This window comes from Aricia agestis, chromosome 17, assembly GCF_905147365.1.
Source record: "Aricia agestis chromosome 17, ilAriAges1.1, whole genome shotgun sequence".
Classification (NCBI taxonomy): Eukaryota; Metazoa; Arthropoda; class Insecta; order Lepidoptera; family Lycaenidae; genus Aricia; species Aricia agestis.
The window spans coordinates 6,590,888-6,614,196 of record NC_056422.1 but is presented as its reverse complement, the minus strand read 5'-3'; the positions used below and the strand labels follow the sequence as shown (position 1 = coordinate 6,614,196).

Sequence of the window (23,309 nt, the reverse complement as noted above, 5' to 3'; positions counted from 1 at the left end):
AAAGACACTTTAATATTTTCTTGGTACAAAATAATATTATGTAGTTAAAACAATATTTGATCGAAGTGTAAAACTATCATTCATAGGGTCGTAATCGTAAATCAGACATTTGATAATGGTAACAGTACAACTAATTACATTATAAAATTGTAAGAAAAAAAAACAAGTGTTTGTAAATTGTAGAGTATCACAGATCAAACATGGTTCACGAGGCGCAGCAATAAACATGCCTTTTTTTCTTCTTTTCAAGCATATTTACTTAATAAAGACCAAAATCAGCACTCTGTGTGGGATAATATTATGTAACATCCTAAAGTTCACTTAGTTTTGTTACACCCTGTATAGAGAAGTCGTCATCACCTAAATAACTGCTATTTTTAGTCTACAAAATATACTGTAGTAACACAATATTTCAATGTCATGTTATTTTACCATTACATGTTATGAAAATATCACTTATTTATAGCACAATTATATTTAATTAAACTACAAATTTTTCGTCACATTTTAATGCCATTTGCGTAGTATCGCCGCAGGGTGGCACATTACACATTACACACCTGGCAACATCAGTCTTAAATTACTGTTGAGTGTTGCATAGTCTGATCAAAATTATTCATTTCATAGAAAGAGGCAGAAATAACTCTACCTTGTGTGAGTTAAATGATTAGAATCTGGATATCGCTATAATAATAATCTATCAGATCAAATTTTAACTTGTAAACAACTAAGACGAACACATACTCAACAACTAAGACGAACACATACTCTTGAACAAACACAGATTTTTCACAAGAGAACATTTTTTTAATTCTGAAAATACTGATTTACCATATTTATAGTAATAACTAATAAGACAAGTATCCAAGTTAAAAGAGTAATTGTATATTTCGTTTTGAGATTCACCAAGATCACACAAGAATCACCGATTCACATACCTACTTGAAAAAAATCAGCTGTCTCAACTCACACATCCTGAGAACTTTTGAATAAAACCGCTGTTTTTTTTTTAATAGGAATGTAGCTGTTAGATAAAATGTTGCATTCGGATGTTTATTAAGAGGGCGACTAACCCAAAAAATCAAACATCGTCCTCCTCTCTTCACACTCACCCCCGTCTTTCATATGCCAGGTGAAAGAGGACGGCGCGGATTCATCGTCAAATTAGTTTTTTCTCAATAACTCGATAAATATACAATATTTTAAAAATCCGCTAGGTCGATCTCTTAATGATAGAATTTTGTACAATGTGTTAAAATATTAACTTAGTTCAATGCACGGTTATGGCAATAAATGAAAAATTCGTGAAAATTAGATGTTTTTTGTGATTTTTTTTCTATCGAGAAAATTTTAAGATATCATGTTTTTGCTCAGATCGAATTCTCGTAAATATAATGTAGTATCTAATTTTAGAAAATGAAACGATTCGGGGCTTATTTTCAAGTATAAAAATGAATTATAAAATCGACACTTTAGAGTTAGTCACCGCCTTAATTCTACAACGTCTAAAAACGAATGACTGCTCAGATATAATAGTAGGCTGTAAGAGTAAAAATTTAAAAAAATATACTAGACAGTTTTGAAAATGAGGTATAAATCAAATTTTAATGGCGTATTGAAGCACAAAAAGTCAGCAAATTTGTTAAAAAAAAGTATGAAATTCTCTGCCTCCTTATAAATTAAAAAAAATCCTTAAATATACAAAAAACACATTTTATCCTATTTTTGCTCCCCTTTGTACGGGAGTCCAACTCGCTTATTTTATTGTAGTATGGGCCAGGCCACAACACTGCGTTGCGGCGTCGTATCGTAAAAACAACGTCGCACAGATTAAATGCGATGCGTTGTTACAACGCAAAAATTTCATCGGAGATGTCGCTGATGCATCGCAAATTTCCACGATGCGTTCTGCGACGTCGTAGATTTTTACGATGCGGCGCCACAACGCATTGTTGTGGCCTGACCCTATAAGGTAAGAATGTTTGCAACGTAAATATTACCATAACTAATCTAATGAAACAGTAACGCCACATTACGGCGGACTTTCATAAGTAAAAGTAACTGACAGTTAACTTTCCTCACATAGAGCTGCATACCATACTACAAGACGTGCGGAGATAATACGCTGTCTCTTTCTTTTTGGTGTAAACAATAGACAAAAGGTATAAAAAGAAATAAAATGTCGAACTTTTCTGTTAAAAATGTTCATACGTGGGAGAGCCATGCTTCGGCAGGAATGGGCCGGCTCGACCGGAGAAATACCACGTTCTCACAGAAAACCGGCGTGAAACAGCGCTTGCGCTGTGTTTCGCCGAGTGAGTGAGTTTACCGGAGGCCCAATCCCCTACCCTATTCCCTTCCCTACCCTCCCCTATTCCCTTCCCTTCCCTACCCTCCCCTATTACCCTATTCCCTCTTAAAAGGCCGGCAACGCACTTGCAGCTCTTCTCATGCTGCGAGTGTCCATGGGCGACGGAAGTTGCTTTCCATCAGGTAACCCGTTTGCTCGTTTGCCCTTTTTTTTATTTCATAAAAAAAGTAGAAATAATTGATTTTTAAATGTTAAGCTAGGACGAAGAAAATTTAAGAAAATTATGCGAGGCAACCTTCTACTACTCACGCGCATAAATAAAATTGATTCTTCGTTAAACAAGTTTGATTTTATGCATCTTACTTTAACTATTTTATATATTTTATACATACATTGCAGTTTTCAGGATATTTTTATGTAACAAACATCCATCCATCCAAACTTTAACACAGTTAGTAAGACTTTAGTTGCTGACGCTAGCTGCACCAACAACTCGGTCTAGGCCCAAACTGGTAAGTAATTGATTGATCTCTTGACGTGCTCACGAGGACATGACTGATTCCACTTGGAGACGGCACATTTTGCATACAAACCGCTTTATAGGGATGGAACCAATATATCGATAGCGCAAGGATTTGTGAATAAGCAGCAATTAGGCACTGATTTTAGAATATGCTAAAGAGTTCATTAAACTTTCAAATCATTTCATTTTGCAAATTACAAAAGAAAAAATATATATGTACTTAATACAGTATGATAAACATTAGATGAAAAATAAAAAATGAATAGTGAAACTAAGATTGATACGAATATTTTTATTTTATGAAAAGAAGGAATTTATTATAACTTTCACGATAGAATAATCTGAACGCTGTTATGAAAGTATAAGACGTACAGTGAACAATGAATTGCCAAACACATTAATTATTTTGATTTTTTACTCCTATTCATTCTATTGTTTAACAAAAACATTACACGAAACTATACGCGCCCACAAATTTAATTAAAACAAAAAACGAGGTCAAAAATATTAGATTAGATAAGTTATTTTATCTTAAAGCTAGCCTCATTCACTAAATAGTTTGACGCACAAAGAAATTGCGAAATTTTATTTTCATCATTATCATCATTGTAAGTAAAAACACAATATTTAGAACTAAATTAGGAAAAAGAAAACTGAAATAAAGAGACCAATAATTTCTTTCGACTAAATATTATCGACATATTCGAAACATCCCTATTAGGAATACGCGTTTCTATTACGTAAAGGAAATCTTAAAATCAAGAGGACAGTCAATTCTCTCGAATTTGCTGTATCGATATCGATGAAACCTGTAAAGGAACATCCCTAATGAGTGACGTAAGCGATGCATCAGTTATGCAACTGCATGCGCCTCATTTGGGTGTCGTTAGTGCACTTCACAGAGTCTAGGTTCAGACGTGAGACCTAGGTAACCCAGGTGTAATGTTTTGACTGATGCTTGTGACATTTGGCATGACTCTGAGTCCCGCCACAGGACATTTTATTAGGTTCCCGCTTGATTAACTTTCTGCGCGAAGAACGTTGCATGCACTCACCACTTGCTACCTATTCCTGGGCCCTGGCATACAAAACTTTAATCTCCTATTAAACTTCCGTAGAATTAAATCCTCATTTCCAAATTTTCATATTTTTATAAGCCTACTAGCTGACCCGGCAAACGTTGCCATACATACCTTATTTCTAGTATCAACATATATATATATATATATATATATATATATATATATATATATATATATATAAAGTGGATAAAAACCTATTCTCAGGCCTAACGAAGCCGTTTAGGAGTTTGCGCACAAACACTGTAACACGAGAATTTTATATATTAGATCTAAGATAATAATAAAAATGTGCCAAATCGTGTCATAAACATACCCCAGTCCCAAGGACACAAGTAAGTGGAGCAGTTGGATCTGGTCCACCGCAAATTGTTAAGACTACATCAGTCGCGGCTGCCAACGAGTTAAATATCTGTTATTGTACCGCAGCTCGCCCGTGCCAACTGCCAAAATACACATAGTTTAAATAACATACAATATGCCAATAGTAAATCATCGGCACATTTATATTGATACTACATAGATAACGCAAATTTCGTATATCGTGCGGGAACCGTACATTTTTTGGGAATAAAAGGAATCCTATGTCTATGATATTGAATGTACTGTCACTTCTTGGTGAAGATTCATCTTCAATTAAATAATTATAATTTATTACAAAATTGTTAAATACACGACCGGTTTCGAAAAAAATTTTTCGAAACCGGTCGTGTATTTAACAATTTTGTAATAAATATATTAAAATAAAGTGGAATAAGTGCAAGGAAAGTGTATAATTATTTAATTGAATCCTATGTCCTTTCCCGGGACTCAAATAATCTATCTAGTCTTTAATAAAGTGGAAAAAGTGCATGTAATATTGTGTTTTATTTGCGTTTACAATGAACTTCCACCAAGAACCGACAGTACAATCAATTATAATATTATATATCAAAGAATCTCCTTACCAAATTGCAGCAAAATCGGTTTAGCGGTTTGAGCATGAGGAGGTAATAGACAGACAGACGGAAAGAGAAACGGACACACTTTCACATTCTGATATAACTTAGTATGGGTGGATTAAATACATATTGGAATTAGGTCGTCTAGAAATATATCATTTTAGTCCAGATATACCACAAATGATCGGTTTTCTAACCCTAGATTTTGTATTCGGGCCTTATTTATAGCTTACTAGCATTTAATGCCTATAACTACAGACTAAATCTGTCGTACGTTACTATTACAAAACGATTAACAAAGCGACTACAGGACTATCTTAAACCTAGTTTACTTGACCAATATAAGCTACATTTAACATATTTTGCGATATCGATAGGATTAAGCCTGTAAGGGTGCGTTTGCATCGGAGCTGCGTTGCTAGGAATGTGTTTTTGAGGACCATTAGAATCGCTTCATTGGCCTGACCTCGCTAAGCGCAGCAATTCTATTGGTGGGACCGGTGGAAACGCAGCCTTAACCCGTAAATATAGCAGACTTCAGATATTATGCTATAAGCATAATATCTGAAGTCTGCTATTAGATACTAAGAATAGTATCTAATAGTATCGCTTATAGCATAATATCAAAACCTAGCCTATGTTGCCCATAACAATTCATTTATCGCGCGTTTATTTTCCGAAAAACTTTATCCTTTCCCGATATTTAGACTAGAATTTCATTAAAATCGGTCTTGCGTTTAATATGCTGTTATACGATAAATACAGTTATGGTATAAGTAGGTTTGAAATAATGATTTACTTTAGAATATAGATTATAGGCCATATTCCAACCCGAAGCCCCATGATGTAGGATTTTAGTTTAGATTTTCGGCCAACGGAATTGTTACAATTTATTTTGGTAATATTTATAGTAATTGTGTTTCGTGCGTTTAACGATTATCACTAACGAGGGATTTGCCCGCAGTTAAACAACAATAAAGTGTTTTATTGTTTACCCCATTTAAGCAACAAAAATAGCAACAGCAGAAATATACAGGTTGTTCGGGTGAACACCGTTATCCTTAAAACCATCAAATGAGTCCGTCAAAATGAACAACTTTTTCTATGAGAACAATGCTGGGAACTCAAAAAAATCCGTCGTCATACCCATACAAATTGCCGATCCGGACAATTTGTATGGGTATGAAGAAGTTGTTCATTTTGACGGGTTCATTTGATGGTTTTAAGGATAACGGTGTTCACCCGAACAACCTGTACAAATGTAGTCAGAAGTTTTTACCATACTAATAATGTAAGGGGGACTTTGTCTGTCCATCAACATGTAATCAGAAGTAATACCATAATATGAAAGTTATATTAAAATGCGCTTGTCTGTCTGTTACTTTTTCACGCTTAAACAATTTTGATGCAATTTGATAAAATATACTAGAGTTCCGGGAAAAGACAGAAGACACTTTTTTTTCTTTTGTACTACTAAAGTAAGTAAGTACATATTATATACAAAATATACATCTTATATTATATAAAATTCTCGTGTCACAATGTTCGCTCCCGTACTCCTCCGAAACGGCTTGACCGATTCTCATGAAATTTTGTGAGCATATTGAGTAGGTCTGAGAATCGGCCAACATCTATTTCATACCAACAATTATTTATATGGCAAAACAATGTTTGCCGGGGCAGCTAGTAATATTATAATAATAAACAAAAAACTGATTTGTATTCTTTAATTTTTCGCAAAAATGTGAATAATGTATGAACATGCATCTGTTATTATTTGTATCGAGACTCCGAAGGTCAACATGCAATAGGTCAGCCGGCGACAGGCTCTATCGCGGAGGTCACGAATGTACCCCAAATAAGGTCAAACATTGTATTCTCAAGTTTCATACAACTTACAAGGTACTTGTACTTATAACTTATAGGTTAAGTTCACCTGATTAAGTTTAGAGTCTAATTTCAAAAACACAATAGCGGACAGTAGGCCGTCATACCCCTTTATCAAAATAATTCTAGAAGTTTTAGAGCTAATGTAACGCAAAGGAACAATCCTTGCCTCTTAAGATTGGGTTGCACCAACTAACTTTAATTTTAACTGTAACTTTAACTATAACTACAGTGCAAAATGTCAAATCTTTGGTTAAAGTTAAATATTAATATGTCCAAGGACGCCATATTTAACCTCCGCTCATACGTATATCTGAAAATGTACTATGTTTTATAGTTTTATATTTTTCCTGTCGATTTTTAGGGACAATTCAATTTTTTATACCCTCGATCCCGTTACCTGTAGCTTCAATAAAAAAAATAAACGCAACAGACATCTGTGAATTTCTCCGGTTAAAGTTAAGGTTAAACTTAAAGCTAAAGGAGCCATATTTAACTATAACCATAACTTTAACTTAAGTAATCTTTGATTGTGACCATAATAATCAAGCCCTGAGTATAACTCAAAATCGACAATTTAGTAAAGTTAAATAAAGATATCAATCCTGTTATTGTGGTGCACCGAAGTAGAGCAAATGGGGTAGGGTAGCTATCGGGTAGTCGAGTAACGGGTAGCTTGGCTAACAACTAACGGGTAACGGCTAAAGTTGCGATAATGCCGACTCATTTGACGGAGTATCAGCACCCTGATTCTGCGAATATATGCATCAATGCAGCTTCAACCCTTATTCGATCCAATCAATTTCCTATCAAACAGATATCATGAAATGTCAGACCAATGACAAACGCCTTGTGATTGGTCAAAACTCAAAACTTCAAGAGTCAGTTGTCTGATCAGTCGTTTGGTATCTAATATATAAAAATAAGTCGGGTTTTCCTTCCTGACGCTCTAACTCCAGAACGCACGAACCGATTTCCACGTTTTTGCATTCGTTGGAAAGGTCTCGGGCTCCGTGAGGTCTATACAAAAAAATTCACAAAAAACTTCAAGAGAAAAGCAGGAAAACTGGGAAAATAATTTTATGGCAAAACAACGTTTGCCGGGACAGCTAGTACAAACTTTAATATTTTAACAAAACAAAGTGATAATACTTTCGGGTGTGTCTACAGACACATGGGATACATCCCATATTAACAGTTCGTTGTAAATGTCGTAGCACTGAAAGAGTTAATTTTTTAATTTTTTATATGGGATAAATCATGACGTAGAAGTTAAAATTAATTATTTCACAGGGAACTCTACATAAGGGACACAAACACTTAGTATTGTTACACTCTGTATAAAGAATACTAAGTATATCTGTTTCATAGAAAAAGGATGCGGCAACGAAGTCGTAATAACGTTGCATTAAAATGTGAATCAGGGTACTTCAGTATCGAGCGCCGCTGTAACTTCATAACTTCGACTTCGAACAATATTAATGGCGATTTTAAAGTTTCCACTTCTGCTGCATTGTCAGAATGTTTGTATTGCAAAAATATGCTGCCATTTTAATAGATACTTTATTTGCTAGCTTGATGCTAAGATGTTTGACATTTTTGCAACAAATATTTTTTTTCAAAGTTACTCAGAAAGAAAATGTTGCTTACTTATATTAAAGAGTGTAGTTATTTAAAATAGTCTAGAAACTGATGAAATATTAAATTCTCTTCTCTATATTATTTTAGACTTCTTTTTGATGTTTAATACAATAGTTTCTAAAAGAGTACTTATCTATAATATATCTCGTTATTATTTCAATTACGAGCTTTTGCCCGCGGCTTCGCTCGCGTTAAGAAGTATTATATACAAACTTTTATCCCCTATTTGAACCCTTTGGGGTTGGAATTTATCAAAATCCTTTCTTAGCGGATGCCTACGTCATAACATCTACCTGCATGCCAAATTTCAGCCCGATCCGTCCAGTGGTTTGGGCTGTGCGTTGATAGATCACTATGTCAATCAGTCAGTCACCTTTGAGTTTTATATAATATGTAGATTTTAGCTAGATAATTATTTATCGGTCATCATTAAACTAACTTTAATTAAATTAACGTAGGGAAAAATTATCGTAGATGCATTCTACGTCCGGTATACCTTGATCTACACATACATCCAACTATTTGACTAGTAGGTGTCAGCTTACCCTGGTCGTAGGTTTACCTTAGTGGGACGGAATGTGCTAGAATGTGAGAAATCGAAAATCGAGGACATTTTTAATTTTTACATAATTAAGTAAATAGATGTTATTATAACACTAACATAAGGTACCTAGGCTTACACTAGCCTTACACAGTGTCAAAAGAATCCTTTAATTCATAAAGCATTTCAATTTTTTTTATTATGAAATAAGGGTGCAAACGAGCAAACGGGTCTCCTGATGGAAAGCAACTTCCGTCTCCCACGGACACTCGCAGTATCAGAAGAGCTGCAGGTGCGTTGCCGACCTTTAAAGAGGGAATAGGGTAATAGGGGAGGGTAGGGAAGGGAATAGGGGAGGATGTGGAAGGAAATAGGAGCGGGTAGGGATGGAAAAAGGGTAGGGGATTGGGCCTCCGGTAAACTCACTCACTCGGCCAAACACAGCGCAAGCGCTGTTTCACGCCGGCTTTCTGAGGCTCGGTGAGCCCGTGGTATTTCTCCGGCTAGCCAACCCATTCGTACTGAAGCATGGCTCTCCCACGTCAATTATTTTGAGCTATTCAAAATTGCTACTTTCTCATGCGAACTCTACATAGTATTGTCATTTGTTAGTTATCCATCAATTAGTTTTGTTACACCTTTAGAGCCTATTGTTTATAACACCTTTAGAGCAGGGCTGTAGCTTCAAATTTGAGGTAGAGCGGAGTTACAGGAATAGGAACAAAAAATTGTTATAATATAAAATGAACGACACAAACTATGTATTCGGAAAAGCATCTATAGATAGAGGTATTAAGTACCTATTGGTTTTTTTTTCAAATTATAAACAAACAATTTAATAATTAAAAATTATCTTTGTTTTTTTGGGTATATATTTTGAGGTAGGGCATTGTGATTTCAAGGTAGGGCATTGCCCCACAATACCCCCCCCTCGCTACCTACGGCCGTGCTTTAGAGTGTTATTATTATAGTATTACTTATCTTTAATATAAAAATAAGTAAGGTTTTCCTTCCTGACGCTATAACTCCAGAACGCACGAACCGATTTCCACAGTTTTGCATTCGTTGGAAAGATCTCGGGCTCCGAAACTTCAATAGAAAAGCAGGAAAACATGGAAAATCATTTTAAAGCAAAACAACGTTTGCCGGGACAGCTAGTTTATCTATATTTTAAAGGACACATACACACCCAAAAGTATAGTATCACTTTGTTTTCTTACACCTTGTTTAATTGACTCTATTATTTTCCCAACTTCTCTCCCAAGTCCTTGTTTGTACGGTCTACTTTATTAAAAAAAAGAGATTTTTATTTCGATAATCCAAAGCAGATACTTCAATCGTTTTTGTGAAACAACTAGAAAATTGTAACGCTTTATTGGTTGTGGTACGGTGGGTGAACAGAAATAACAATATTGAATTTTTCTGAAAAAGAAAGTGGATAAAAAAACTAAATTAATCCTTTGATCGTGGATTCTTGGAAATCTATAATTCTTATTCTATTGTGTCTCGCTCACCGGTGAGCTTATGGGACTTGATGAGTTAAATAATAAATAATTTTAGATAAATATTTTACTTTTCTTACTTCTCTAAACACAAGTTTGTCATAAGTTTTTTAACTTTTTCATTTCTAAGGTTTCTCTTTTAAGTACCGTAAAATGCTGCAACTTTGCCAATCAGCTCCAACTTTGCCTAATCTATTCAAACCGACATCAATCGACAGCCGTTACTCTTTTTTTATTTCTTTTAATGGTAGAAAATGTGTCATAAACCTGGCAACTCATTTTTTGTTTTTTGGAAATGGTAACACTGCACCATTTTTCTCTGACAGCTATTAACGGTCGCATGGGAAGAGAGTGTTTTTTAGTTGTGCGCGGTACTTTTGGTTTTTTCCTAAAAAAAACGAGATTTAAAGCTTTGTGGATACATATTATAGGGTAAGTAAATATGCTCTTTCTTGTGGTTTTAATGCTTTTACTTATAAATATAAGATTTTGTGAATAGGATGGTGGTAGGCAATGTTGCAAAAGGTTTCAGGAATATTAGTGACACAAGTTTGCCTATAGGTAGGGTTGTCACACTTGTTCCTCAATTATAGTGAAGCGCATAGATTTAATTTACTCCATGTTAAAATATTATGTGAATTATCATCTTCAAGTGACACAAGTACTGAATGTTACTTATTTCCGAATACAAAATAAAAAAAAATGTAATTATTCATCTAGTGACTAGCAGATACCTAAAAATATGTATTATCACATCTATACAGGGTGCAATCAAACCTACCGGCGAATTTTTTTAGGGCTTAGGAGAGTCCATTTAACCAAAAAATGAAGTGTTATTTTTTTACAATAACATAATATTTTATCCCACTTAAAATCGTTGTAGATTTTAGATGTTATAATAAGCCGGCGACGCATAGTGTCCAATAATTGTAGTGTTTCTTTAGGAAAACTGTTGGAAGCTATTTTTCAATATTTTAGTGCTGAGTAATTATTATTATAAAAGAAAAAATATGTGTATTTTTTTTAACAAGGAAAAATACATCGTTTGGCCGGTACGTTTAATTACACCCTGTATTTCGTATATAGTGGATTTCGATTCTATTTAGTATATTTTCTGTATTCTCTAACAGGTACGAAAATAAAGATGGGAAAGAGAGGTAGAAGAAAGGTTGGTGCTCGGTCGTATGCTGATTATTCGCAAGAGACATTAAATACTGCAGTAGACTTAGTAAGAAGCAAAGCGATATCGTCTTATGAAGCTGAAAAGCACTTTGGTATTCCACGACGTACAATTTTGAACAAATGCAATAATACTCACGTCAAGGCCGTTGGTAGACCAACAGAACTGTCAGCAGAAGAAGAAAAACATATTGCAGAAGTAGTTGAAATAGTTGGTGATTTTGGTAGCCCTCTTTCAATCTTAGACTTACGAATAGTAGTATACAATTACCTTGAAAAATGTGGAAAGACAGAACTTTTTAAAGGCAAAATGCCCGGTGAGCGGTGGGTTCGCAATTTTTTAGAGCGGCACAATTTTACGCAGCGGGCTACACAAAATATCAAACGTAGTCGTGCATCAAAGACTGTCGAAGAATTGACCACTTATTATGACAATCTAAAAACTTCGCTCAAAGACGTACCGTGTGAAAATATACTCAACTTTGACGAGACAAACTTGAGTGACGACCCCGGATCCAAAAAAGCCATTTTCAAACGTGGGACCAAACATCCGGAACGTGTGATAAACTCAAGCAAAAGTTCTGTCTCGATTATGTTTAGCGGAACAGCCGATGGCCAATGTTTGCCACCCTATGTAGTCTATAAAGCAGAACATTTGTGGAGCCGATGGTGTGAAGGTGGGCCACCAAATGCCCGTTATAACCGCACCAAGTCTGGCTGGTTTGATATGTGTTGCTTCGATGATTGGTTCAAAACCATTATCTTACCATGGGCCAGATCACGTCAGGGCATAAAACTTTTGATTGGAGATAATTTGGCGTCCCATCTAAGCGTTGAAGTGGTGAGATTGTGCGAAGAGAATAATATCAGATTGGTATTTTTACCTCCAAATGCAACACATCTCACCCAGCCACTTGACGTTGCTTTTTTTGGCCCTATGAAAAAATCTTGGCGAGCAATTTTGCTTAAGTATAAGCTCACTCACCAAACCTCTACAACAATTAACAAATGTGATTTTCCCCAGTTGTTGCAAGAGCTTATGACAACTATTAATATGGATACATCGTCCAATATACGTAGTGGATTCTCAGGTTCCGGAATATTCCCCTTTAACCCTTTGAGGGCTATTTCAAAAATACCAGTCGTCGCGGCCGATAAAAATGCAGAATTTGATGCTTGTCTTTTAGATTACTTAAAGAAAATTAGAACCCCAACAACGCTGTCCAAGAAAGGATCAAACAATAAGTTAGCAATAGCCGCAGGTAGGTCTGTATCAACGGAAGAAGCAGAGAAAATGAGGAAGGCAAAAACTACAAAAAAAGATGTCTTAACGGAAAAAGCAGAAAAACCAATAAAAGGAAAGGGCAAAGGCAAAGGTAAAACGACAAAAAAATGTCCTGTAGACGCAAAAAACTTACCATTACTACATCAGCCTAAATCGTTGCAAGGTTTAAGCCTAGAAGTAGTATACAAATGTTTACTTACAGATAATACAAAGCCTAAAATACATATTCTTGAGGACCGGACGTTTACGTTTGAAGATTTACTACTCATGAATATAAAAGCAACAAGTGATAAGATAAAAAGAAAGAGAATTGCCCCTGTAGCAAAAGTAATTACGCACGACAATGTTTACAAAAGATCTAAGCAAATGGAAGTAGAAAAAGCTGAAAAATTGAAGCAAAAACAAGAAAAGAAATCCAAAGCAAATGTAAAACAAGAAATTAATCAAAAATCTAAATCACAGTTTAAAACTACGTGTACTGAAAAAGAGAGTAATAAGAAATTATCAAAAAAAAAAGAAGACAAGAGTGCGAGCTGAATCATCCAGCGAAAGTGAAGAAGAGATGAAAATCATGGATGAAAGTGAAGATGAAGACTTTGAACAGTATTGCAAAAATCTTTATATGCAAGATGATGAAGAAGGAGAAGAAGAGGAGATTGATGATATAAATAGGCAGACCGATGAAAACAAAACAAATATAAAAACACAGATGCGAGATATGGAAATGGAGGATGAGAGTAAAGAAGATAAAGAAGATACGCTAAAAGCAGAAAACTCTAATTTAAATGTTGTTCGAAACGATTGGCTGTTGGTTAAGTTTTGCACGAAACGATCTGTGAAACATTACGTTGGAGTAGTGCTCCGCATCACAGATGATGGTGTCCCAGTTGTCCAATATGTAAGAAAGACACTGACTAAAGTAGAAGATCAGACAATGTTCACTTATCCCGCATTGGAAGATATATCTGAGGTAAAGCATCAAGAAGATATTGTTACTAAACTGCCTAAGCCAGTTATTGGCCGTAGAGGCCAAATAGTTTTTAAAATGACTTTCAAAACTTTTAATGTTCAGTAAGTAAATTTTACTTAAGGTGGTTCGGTCCCCATACAAAAAACAATCGACATTAATTAGGTAATTTCATACTAAATTACTATACAGGATGTAACAAAAATAAGTCATAATACTCTAGGGTAGGTATGTGTTCCTTGTAGAGAGTTCACTGTGAAAGTAGCAGCGCTGAAAGACCAAAATTTTTTTTCACTTTTGTATGGGGAAACTCGTAACGCTCGGGCCCTTGCCCATACAAAAGTGAAAAAATATTTTCGTCTTTCAGAGCTGCTACTTTCACAGTGAACTCTCTACAAGTAACACGTACACACCCTAAAGTATTATCACTTGTTTTTGTTACACACTGTATAATTATATTATAGTAAAAATATGTACATCTATTTATTTTGCACATTTTTATTAAATTTTCAACAAAAAATGACATTTGTGGCCTATGTCACTTTTTATAAAAAAATCAATAAAAATGTGACTTCTGTATGAAATAAAGTATTTTAAATATGTTTCGCGGGAATGGTATTGCAAAATAAATAGATGTGCATATAAATTGATGTAGTAATAGTATGAAATTAGCTAATTAATGTCGATTGTTTTTTTGTATGGGGACCGAACCACCTTAAGTTCCTATTCGCCATTTTTTTCTTTTTAATAGAGCAAAGACTTGTTGCTTAAGACTGAATGTAAAGTAAAAGAGACTTATTTTTATGTTAAGTATGTTTTAGACCTAAGCTAGACTGATTTTGAAATTCGGTGGTTATAGTTTATATTACACTACGAATGTTATTGTTTGTGACAGTATTTTTGTTGTGATACATTGTTGTTTACAATTACGCGAATAGGCCAAAGTGAGAAAAGTAAAATTTGTTAGAAGTTTATGTTTTTAGTTTTTACCTTTAAAGTTCCTATATCAATAAGGGTTTTTGTAATAAGAGACTGATTATGAAACTTTTATATGTTAATTGTAGGTCTGAGAAATTAAAGATTTTATGTTTCTTCTTTTGGAAAAATTTATAATATACAATGACACGATTGTTCTTTTTACGCCAAAAGAATATCAGTCCCACGTTGTTTTTAATATTTTAATTTTAATTCAATAAAAGTTCATAAGTATTAAGAATTGATTTTCTTTTCATTTGGAGCAACCCTAACCATGCTTATTGCTAAGTATGAAGATACTGCGCAAGTTTGCCTAATTAAGCCCAACTTTGCCTACTTGTTTGAAAAAAAAGTATTATTTAGATGGTGGTCATCATCTAGACATCACGACGTTAATACACGATCTAGCTTTTAATTATAACTAGTTTTGAATGTGGTAATTGCATATTTTTTCTGATTATTATCCAGGCAAAGTTACGTTATTTCCCTCCAACTTTGCCCACAACTTTGACAGTTCATGGACATCAATCTACCGTTAGTTTTGGTATTATGAACCTATATACGTGAGTAATAAGTCTTGAATTTGCTTAATGTTGTAAAACAACCACAGATAATAAAATCTTACAAAAGATATTAATGAAAAACTTCAAATTTCGTGCAAAGTTGCAGCATTTTACGGTACTTAACTTTTTTTTTTTCAAAAAGATACAACGAAAATTTGTTTATCAAAGTATTATGTAGTTTTAAATTCGAAATAAAGAAAGTTAACACAGAACAATTTGAATAACGCAAATGTAAGAGCAGATTAATTCAATGTACCTACTGTTTGTTTATATTAGCATGAAAGTCGTTTGCATAAATGTTTATGCACGAGATAAATTAAATACAGTTGGGACACACAACATAATAAACAGTAGACCATCTTTTTTCTCGACCCGACCAACGCAAGCACACTAAGTGGCATTAGTTATTCCAGATAACTTGAAGTAACAACATGAAGAAGCAAAATGTAGTGTGGGTAAAACTTGTATGTGTTAAACTATATTTTTGTTTTCACTTTTCAGGAATACGATAAGGTTAGTCTACTGTATATATTTATATTGTGTCAAAGTAAATCTGATTAGATTATTTTTCGCAAAGATAGAAGTCAATTGAGACTAATCTGCATAGCTAATCAAAAACTGATGAAAACTGTTTTTTTTTTGGAAGTACCTAATCCAATCATTTTCTTTTGAAAAACTTAGCTCTACACATAATAATATTATTATAGTCTGGGGGTATGTCAAAGTTCTACTGATGTTTTCGATTGAGACACTACTCTCAAAGATTAAACTATTGTATTTTAGTATACTGTATAATATGATTAAATGTACTATAATGTTTTTTAAGTTTTATAATATTCCCTTTGATTCTTGATATTAATAAAAAAATATTTATTCAAAGCATCTAAAAAGTTAAAAGTTTTACACACACGCAGAAAATTAAATATTTAATGAGACCTTATAATTAATATTATTATGTTATGTCACAAGATTGGGAGTAGACGACGCGCGACGCACCCTGTTAAATTGAGTTAGTCTGTTCAAGCTACATCTTAATATCATACAATATTGTGCTCATCGCTGAAGAAAAATTGTATTCTCAATATAAAACATACATTTTCAACAAAAATTCGAATAGAATGAAGAACCTAATAATAAAACTAGCTATACACCTACTCTCCACTACTGTAGCGTCTGTAACTATGACAGCAAACATCTAGTGTGTAAGTAGGTCAGCTACAAGGAGAGTCACCACAAAAACTCATTTTGGACATCAAAAATTGTATGAAATTTTGTGAGTTTCTGTGCCATTGTCCATAGCCCATGGACCATCGGCGATCCATCGGCGCCCTGATTCACGAATCTGAATCTGAGATGTTATCTCAGATTGGTGCTATTAATTTCAAGGTATGAGAATTAGACCCCTGTCAACAAATGCAAGGGACAAGACAAAGTGACAGTTAGCAACAGGTACCGTGACAGTGAGGAGTGACGAAACGTCACGCTCCGGTTGCCACCCTCTGTACTTCCCTTGCCCGAACAGTGATGTTTTGTACTAGACAAGTTACAGAAGAATAGGCAATTATTAAAGTCATGTACAAACTATGTAGTACTCCTTAGTTTCTTATTATTATTTAAAACGTGTTATTTCTTATTTGTCCAATAATAATAGTGTTGGACTATTATTGAGTTGCGCATAATATTATTATTATATGGAACAAGGCATTTTGCGCGCACAAAATCGATACCAAAATAAGTAAAATAGTATCTACTGTACTAACTACATACAAATTTGTAGAAATGACTAAATACTTAATAAGTAATTATTATATCTGTTGTATATAATATAGAAAGCTAGAAAAATGTATTTGTAGCTCAGATACAAAATATTAGCTCCGTGTACAAAACCCATCATTTTCGGAATAGCGAAACACAATAGTTGAGTTTAAAAGTTTACGTCAGAAGTTTTGTAAGTAAATCTGAAACAGACATTCGACTTTTGTACTGCGAAGTTACTGCAGCCTAAACTTGATAAACGATTTACGAGACTTGAGTTTCAGGCTACGAATTTTATGATCTAGAACTTGTTTTACATGCTATACTTATGACTTTAAATGCTAAACATTAAGTTCTTGCAAGTTACCCTACTTTAATTTATATTATTTTGTAAATCGCAATATTTTACATCGATGGTAAGTAACATACTGTTGACCCCAAACGGTCATTGTTCAGGAAGCCGCAGACCGGAGTCGAACCCACTGACCACCCGATGGTGCAGCGGTGCATAAAATCACTAAATAATTGGGACAACTGTTCTGGTCTCTGGAGGATTGGTAAAAGTATTCTAGTATTTCCAGGATAACTGTTAAAACACCCAAATGAAATATAATTATTCTTGACCACATAAATGCTAAATGGATTTGGGTTATTTTTGGTTGGGAAAGGTAATCGGAAAATAGTCGTATAAAATAAGATACTTCCTTCTGGCACTTCTTAGACCAGTATTTTTTAGGTAGAGATGTCAAGGAGTATGACGTGTAACAGGTTTTTTTTTTTGGTTTTTACTGAGTCTTCATCATCTTTCGTATGAAGCATTAAGGGTTACAACTAACAATGTAACATAATCATCAACAGAACATTAAAGCACTACGAGTTACGACCTATGTTCCTTGGAGAAAAACACAGAAAGCTGCTAAGTGCTAGCTGGACCGCAAAACTGGTGTTTTTTTTTCTTAGAGCCAACAACAAAGACAGCAGCCATACCTGACTAAAGTATGGTGGCAGCACCGCCCTCTGGTCGTCTAGCCGGGAACATTGCACCCTCTCGAGAAGTTCGAAAAGTTCGTGTTGCGCCCGAGAGCCTGCTGTCGTCGTGGAACTCCATGGCGCCGACACGTGCTGTCGCCTGCGGACAAAAATAGAACTAAAACAACTGCTACTAAAATTCGGCACGAAACAGTTCCTAAATAAATAACTAGGTGGCGCTTTTATGTTGTTGTAAAGTTTTATATTTTTGCCAATAGAGGTCACTGTCAACGTATTTTCTAGTCGCCGGTAGATGGCGCTTTTACATATATTTAGTTATTTAACCAGACCAACAGATGCCACTAGTAAAGCACTGAAATGGTTTAATATCTGCTCAATAGATGACTCTTATAATTCATGTTAAATTAAAATGGTCTCTGTACTTACATTGGAAATAAAAGTTAGGTATATTTATTACTCTATAGTTACACGGTACAAAATAACAGTTCCATAATTATATTAATTATATTTCATTACCGTGCAATATTATGCAATGCATTATTATTTATCAATTATTTAAATTTTAATTTTAAAAAAGTGCAAAAAGCCAACATCACGCGGTATTCCCAGGCGGTCACCCATCCAAGTACTAACCGCGCCCAACGTTGCTTAACTTCGGTGATCGGACGAGAACCGGTGTATTCAACGTGGTATGGACGTTGGCGAGAACTGACTTTAATTTTTAGATCAGAATGAAATATTATGACAATCACAAGTAGACGTACCAATTATCATCGAGGAAATTGATTCCTAGGCATTTGACAGACCAACGTCATAATAATTATTTAGGTCGAATCCTCAGAATCAAATAAGGTCGGATCATATCAATTTAATGTTAATTATTGTGATTTGTGATCTGTCGCGGTCGGCTGGGTTTGACGTGACGCGAAAAAACTACGTAGGTCCCCCATCTGCCTAGGAATCAACTTCTCTGATAGTACTTTTTTTGTGTTCTAGTATTATACGCAATTTGCAACAATTTACAGTAATTTGTCTTCGATTCTAACTGTTTTATATAATATAACAATAATTTAACACCTATCAAACTATAATACTTCTATTGTATCTGTAATTGATGTACATTTTGAGTATGAGAATAATAAGTAAGTAATTATGTATTAATAAATAATAATTCTTCTATAATCTATTTAAACTGAGTTAAATAGAAGTCTTTGCTCTAAATTATTATACAGTAACTCAAACCTCTGCAGTTTGAACTCTGAAGGAAATCTAGGTACGCATTTGCAATACGCATTGCTTAACAAGTTTATTGATACAGTTGGAACTTGGTATTAATAAAATTATCTCGACTAATTTGCATAGTGGACAAATTAATGCGAATGTCAATCGGCTTTACAGGTAATTACATAATTTATTATCTAATACTTTATACTACGCCTGAACTTGTAGTGGACAGTAGTGTTGACAAAGTTGCAACTTGCAGCTCGATATCGCAGTGTTGGGTGATGCCTTGATAATTTGGCTGTAGCGATATCGATTTTTCTCAACAATGACTAAAGCCAGAGCTAAGAAATTGAAGTTCATTGTGAGTACCTATTCGTCATGTCTTTATCTTTGAATTTATAACACAGAATAATTAATCAAAAAGACCTTTTATAAAAACAGGGATTCTAGTTTTGCCAACAGAGGAGAGTGATTTAAGATTCCAAAATTTGTACATAGATTAGTTCAAGCATACACTATAATTTTCCCCTTAGCTTATATGAAATATATTTATGGTTTTTAAATTACGCGACAAAAACCATTTTGTCGCTTACCTACGCCCTTTCCAGTTTTTGCTATTCCATTTTTAGTGGTTTTTTACTTTAACACCTTAACTAAAGTACTTAATCTGTTACTGTAATCTGTTATGTGTCCGTACGTCACCTTAACAAAAGTAATCTGTTCGCACTCATAATAATTTATATCGAACTAGATGTACCGGTGAACTTCGTATCTCTTTCCTTCTAAGTTCTAATATTTCTAAACCTTCCCTAGGACTTCTATCTTTATTTCAAGACAAAAATTAACAAAATCGGTTTAGCCGTTTCGAGTTTTAGCAAACTATCAAAATATAACAAGTATTCATTTTTATTTATATTTTAATCTTATAATTTATTACAAGTTTGCTTATCGTTTGCTAGTTACTATCATTTTATCTCTTTCATTAGTGTGAATTGTGTGTGAATTTTTAACCAAGGATTAACTTTAAATCACGGTGCTGATCATTTTCTTTATCTCCGTATCAATAATATTCCCGATGGCCAAGTTCTAATAGAGAAAGGCCGTAAGTTAAGATCAGCTATATTGTTTCTTTACGGCCGTTCCCAATATTTGATCTATCTCTGGTTTTGCCCTACTAGAGATAGGAATAGCTCACATTAGACATTAGAAACATATATTTTATGTCAAATGTGAGCTATTCCTATCTCTAGTAGGGCAAAACCAGAGATAGATCAAATATTGGGAACGGCCGTTAATGAGTTCGTGCCGCAAAGAAAATTGTTAGTGCGGAACATGAGACTATGTTTCCATTAACAATAATTACTTTATTTATATTCTTGTAGTTTCACAGCAGTTTTTAATGGATAAGTGATATTTGCAATGTTACAAATTACAATATTTACTATCCATACTAATATTATATTATCTGTGACTTGTGAGTGTCTGTCTGTCCCCTCTTCGTGTCGACCGTCTTTAACAGTCATAGAGACTTTGCAATATAGTGCGGACACCATTAATTAATCTTCACGCCTTAACATCTGAACCGATTTAGCTGAAATTTGGTATACTTTTAGCCCTTTTAGGATACTTTTTATCCCGTAAAAATGTACGGTTCCCACGCGATAAACTAATTTTGGCGTCATCTAGTAATTAATAAAAAAGTGAAACTAATAAATATACTTTTTGAATATTTTAAGAATGAAAGTACATTATGTTTATATAATTAAACAACAAAATCAACAAACACGGAGGAACATCTGTCAGCACAACAACAAAGCACGCCCTCCCAAATTAATGTGAGCCGAAAAACAAACATACCTTGATTGAGTTGTAGCCTAGGCCCTGGACCGGTTTTTGCAAGACTGCTCCGAGGGGATGGATAATTCGAAAAACCATCGGGTCAAACGCGCCAAGGGGTCGTGAATGGTCACTTAATTGGGTCATAAATCTTCGTCCTTTATTTGTGCTACAATTCCGCCGTGTTGTCGCCGCTCGCCGACAGATGGCGCTTTAACGTTTCGTTCAAACAATCATTCTAATTTCAAACCGGTTAAAAGTTATGGCCTGTCAGTTTACAATGCGCTTTTGAATTATTTTGTCTCGTGCCGCTAAATGATAGCAATTAACGCATTATTTGGTACATTTAAAGCGAAAACTTGAAATTCGAGTGCCTTTATCTAGTAGGTTACATCTATTTTGTATTAAGGTAGCGGTTCTAAAAGTTTTTTAACGGCGAAACCCTTTTGTAAAGCAAAATTTTTGACGGAACCGCAAAATAGTTTGAGTCACGGCAAGAAGTTGGTGACTGGCATTGTTTTGTGAAGTGAATCCATGCTGTCTAAAGACTGGCAGACGGACAGACAGCGAAGTCTTATAATAGGGTCCCGTTGTCACCCTTTGGGTAGGAACCCTAAAAAGATTCAGGTATTGCTCGCGAAGCCTCTATGAAGGCTTTGCGAAGCCCCAGGATGGCCCCAGCCCAGGGATCCGCGGAGCACACTTTGAGAATGGTATTGAAGTATTTAGGAAATGTTTAAGCTACAGAAGTAGTCGGAAATTCAATAATTTATATATCTATCATTTTGGTATACTTTTTAATAATGTGATAAGCAAAAAAGCATTTTTCGTCGCAGCTGTGCCGTTTTTATCTGGTTTGCCTTTTAGTTTATCTTAATTTGTGTATAAATTAAGATAAACTAAAAGGCTTGTTAATTAACAGCTTTTAGGACTCTTTAGCATCTGTATTTGTTTTATTGCTTGTTGGATATCTTTTGTTTTTTTGCCGACAAATGTTTAAGCAAGTTTATTTTCGGAAAAGGATCTAACGGTGTTTGATCCTTTTAAACAGTTATTTTCGTCATCAAAGTTTAGATAAATAAGATAAAATTAATAAGAAACAATAAAGGAACAAAGCTTAAAAAACAAATGTTATTTTCAAAGAAAAACACTATTTTCTGCAAGGCGACCGGATGCCCAATCCCCTACCCTATCCCTAGTCCCTTCCCTTCCCTACCCTCTCCTATTACCCTATTCCCTCTTAAAAGGCTGGCAACGCACCTGCAGCTCCTTTGATGCTGCGAGTGTCCATGGGCGACGGAAGTTGCTTTCCATCAGTAGCGGTAGCAGCGCGACCAGCGGAAATGCGAAAGTATGGACAAACTGTGGAAATAAACCTAAGGTGCCGTTCCCATCTTTTTAATTGAATTTTTCGGAACGAAAAAAGATCGGAACGGCACCTTAGGTTTATTTCCACAGTTTGTCCATACTTTCGCATTTCCGCTGGTCGCCGTGCTAGCACTACTGGTGACCCGTTTGCTCGTTTGCCCCTTTATTTCATAAAAAAAATTAAGATCAAAATACTTTATACGTAGTAGATTTTTCCACACCTTAGACAAATGACCTAGACCTTCTAAAATCTAATCGCATTCGGATTTAAACTTCAAACAAAGGTTTTTTTACTTATCATTTATTAGAAAATTGCCTGATAGGTCAACTTGATAGCACCAAAGATTCTATCAAGTTTAAGAGATTCTTAATTTGTTAACATTAGTCACGCTAACTGCAAACTAGATGTCAGTTAGATAAACTGCGGATAAACTAACTAATTACGTGCTTAACCGGCAGATAACATCAGATTTATGTATTCGCTGAGATAATAAATCTTTTTTCAAAGTTTGGTTTGGAACGCGAGGTGATTCCCGTTAAAGATTTAAAGATTGGTAATTAAAGGTAAATAAAGTACTTACATAATTAAATTATGTTTTTGGGTGTTGACAAAAAAAATATAATTACTGGATTATTCTGCGAATATTTTGAAATTTGTCTTGATTGTCATAAAAATTGCAGGACTTTGGAGTTTAGATCCTTTTTGCCTTGCCGAAGTCGTCTAACTAAAATGACACTTAAA

The 23,309-nt window shown here is 34.5% G+C and overlaps 1 protein-coding gene and 1 non-coding gene across 5 annotated transcripts in view; both read right to left on the bottom strand.

The window, feature by feature from the left end:
• Positions 1-23,309, bottom strand: part of LOC121735256 (rap1 GTPase-activating protein 1) — a 330,446-nt gene that overhangs the window by 112,874 nt on the left and 194,263 nt on the right. For all 4 annotated transcript variants that reach the window (XM_042126023.1, XM_042126020.1, XM_042126022.1 and 1 more), the window contains one exon: positions 18,137-18,278. In XM_042126023.1, the coding sequence (XP_041981957.1) occupies positions 18,137-18,278 (142 nt within the window). The remainder of the gene's footprint in view (positions 1-18,136; positions 18,279-23,309) is intronic.
• Positions 18,724-18,842, bottom strand: LOC121735718. The gene has a single exon (XR_006036897.1). It is a non-coding gene; the product is annotated as a 5S ribosomal RNA (ribosomal RNA).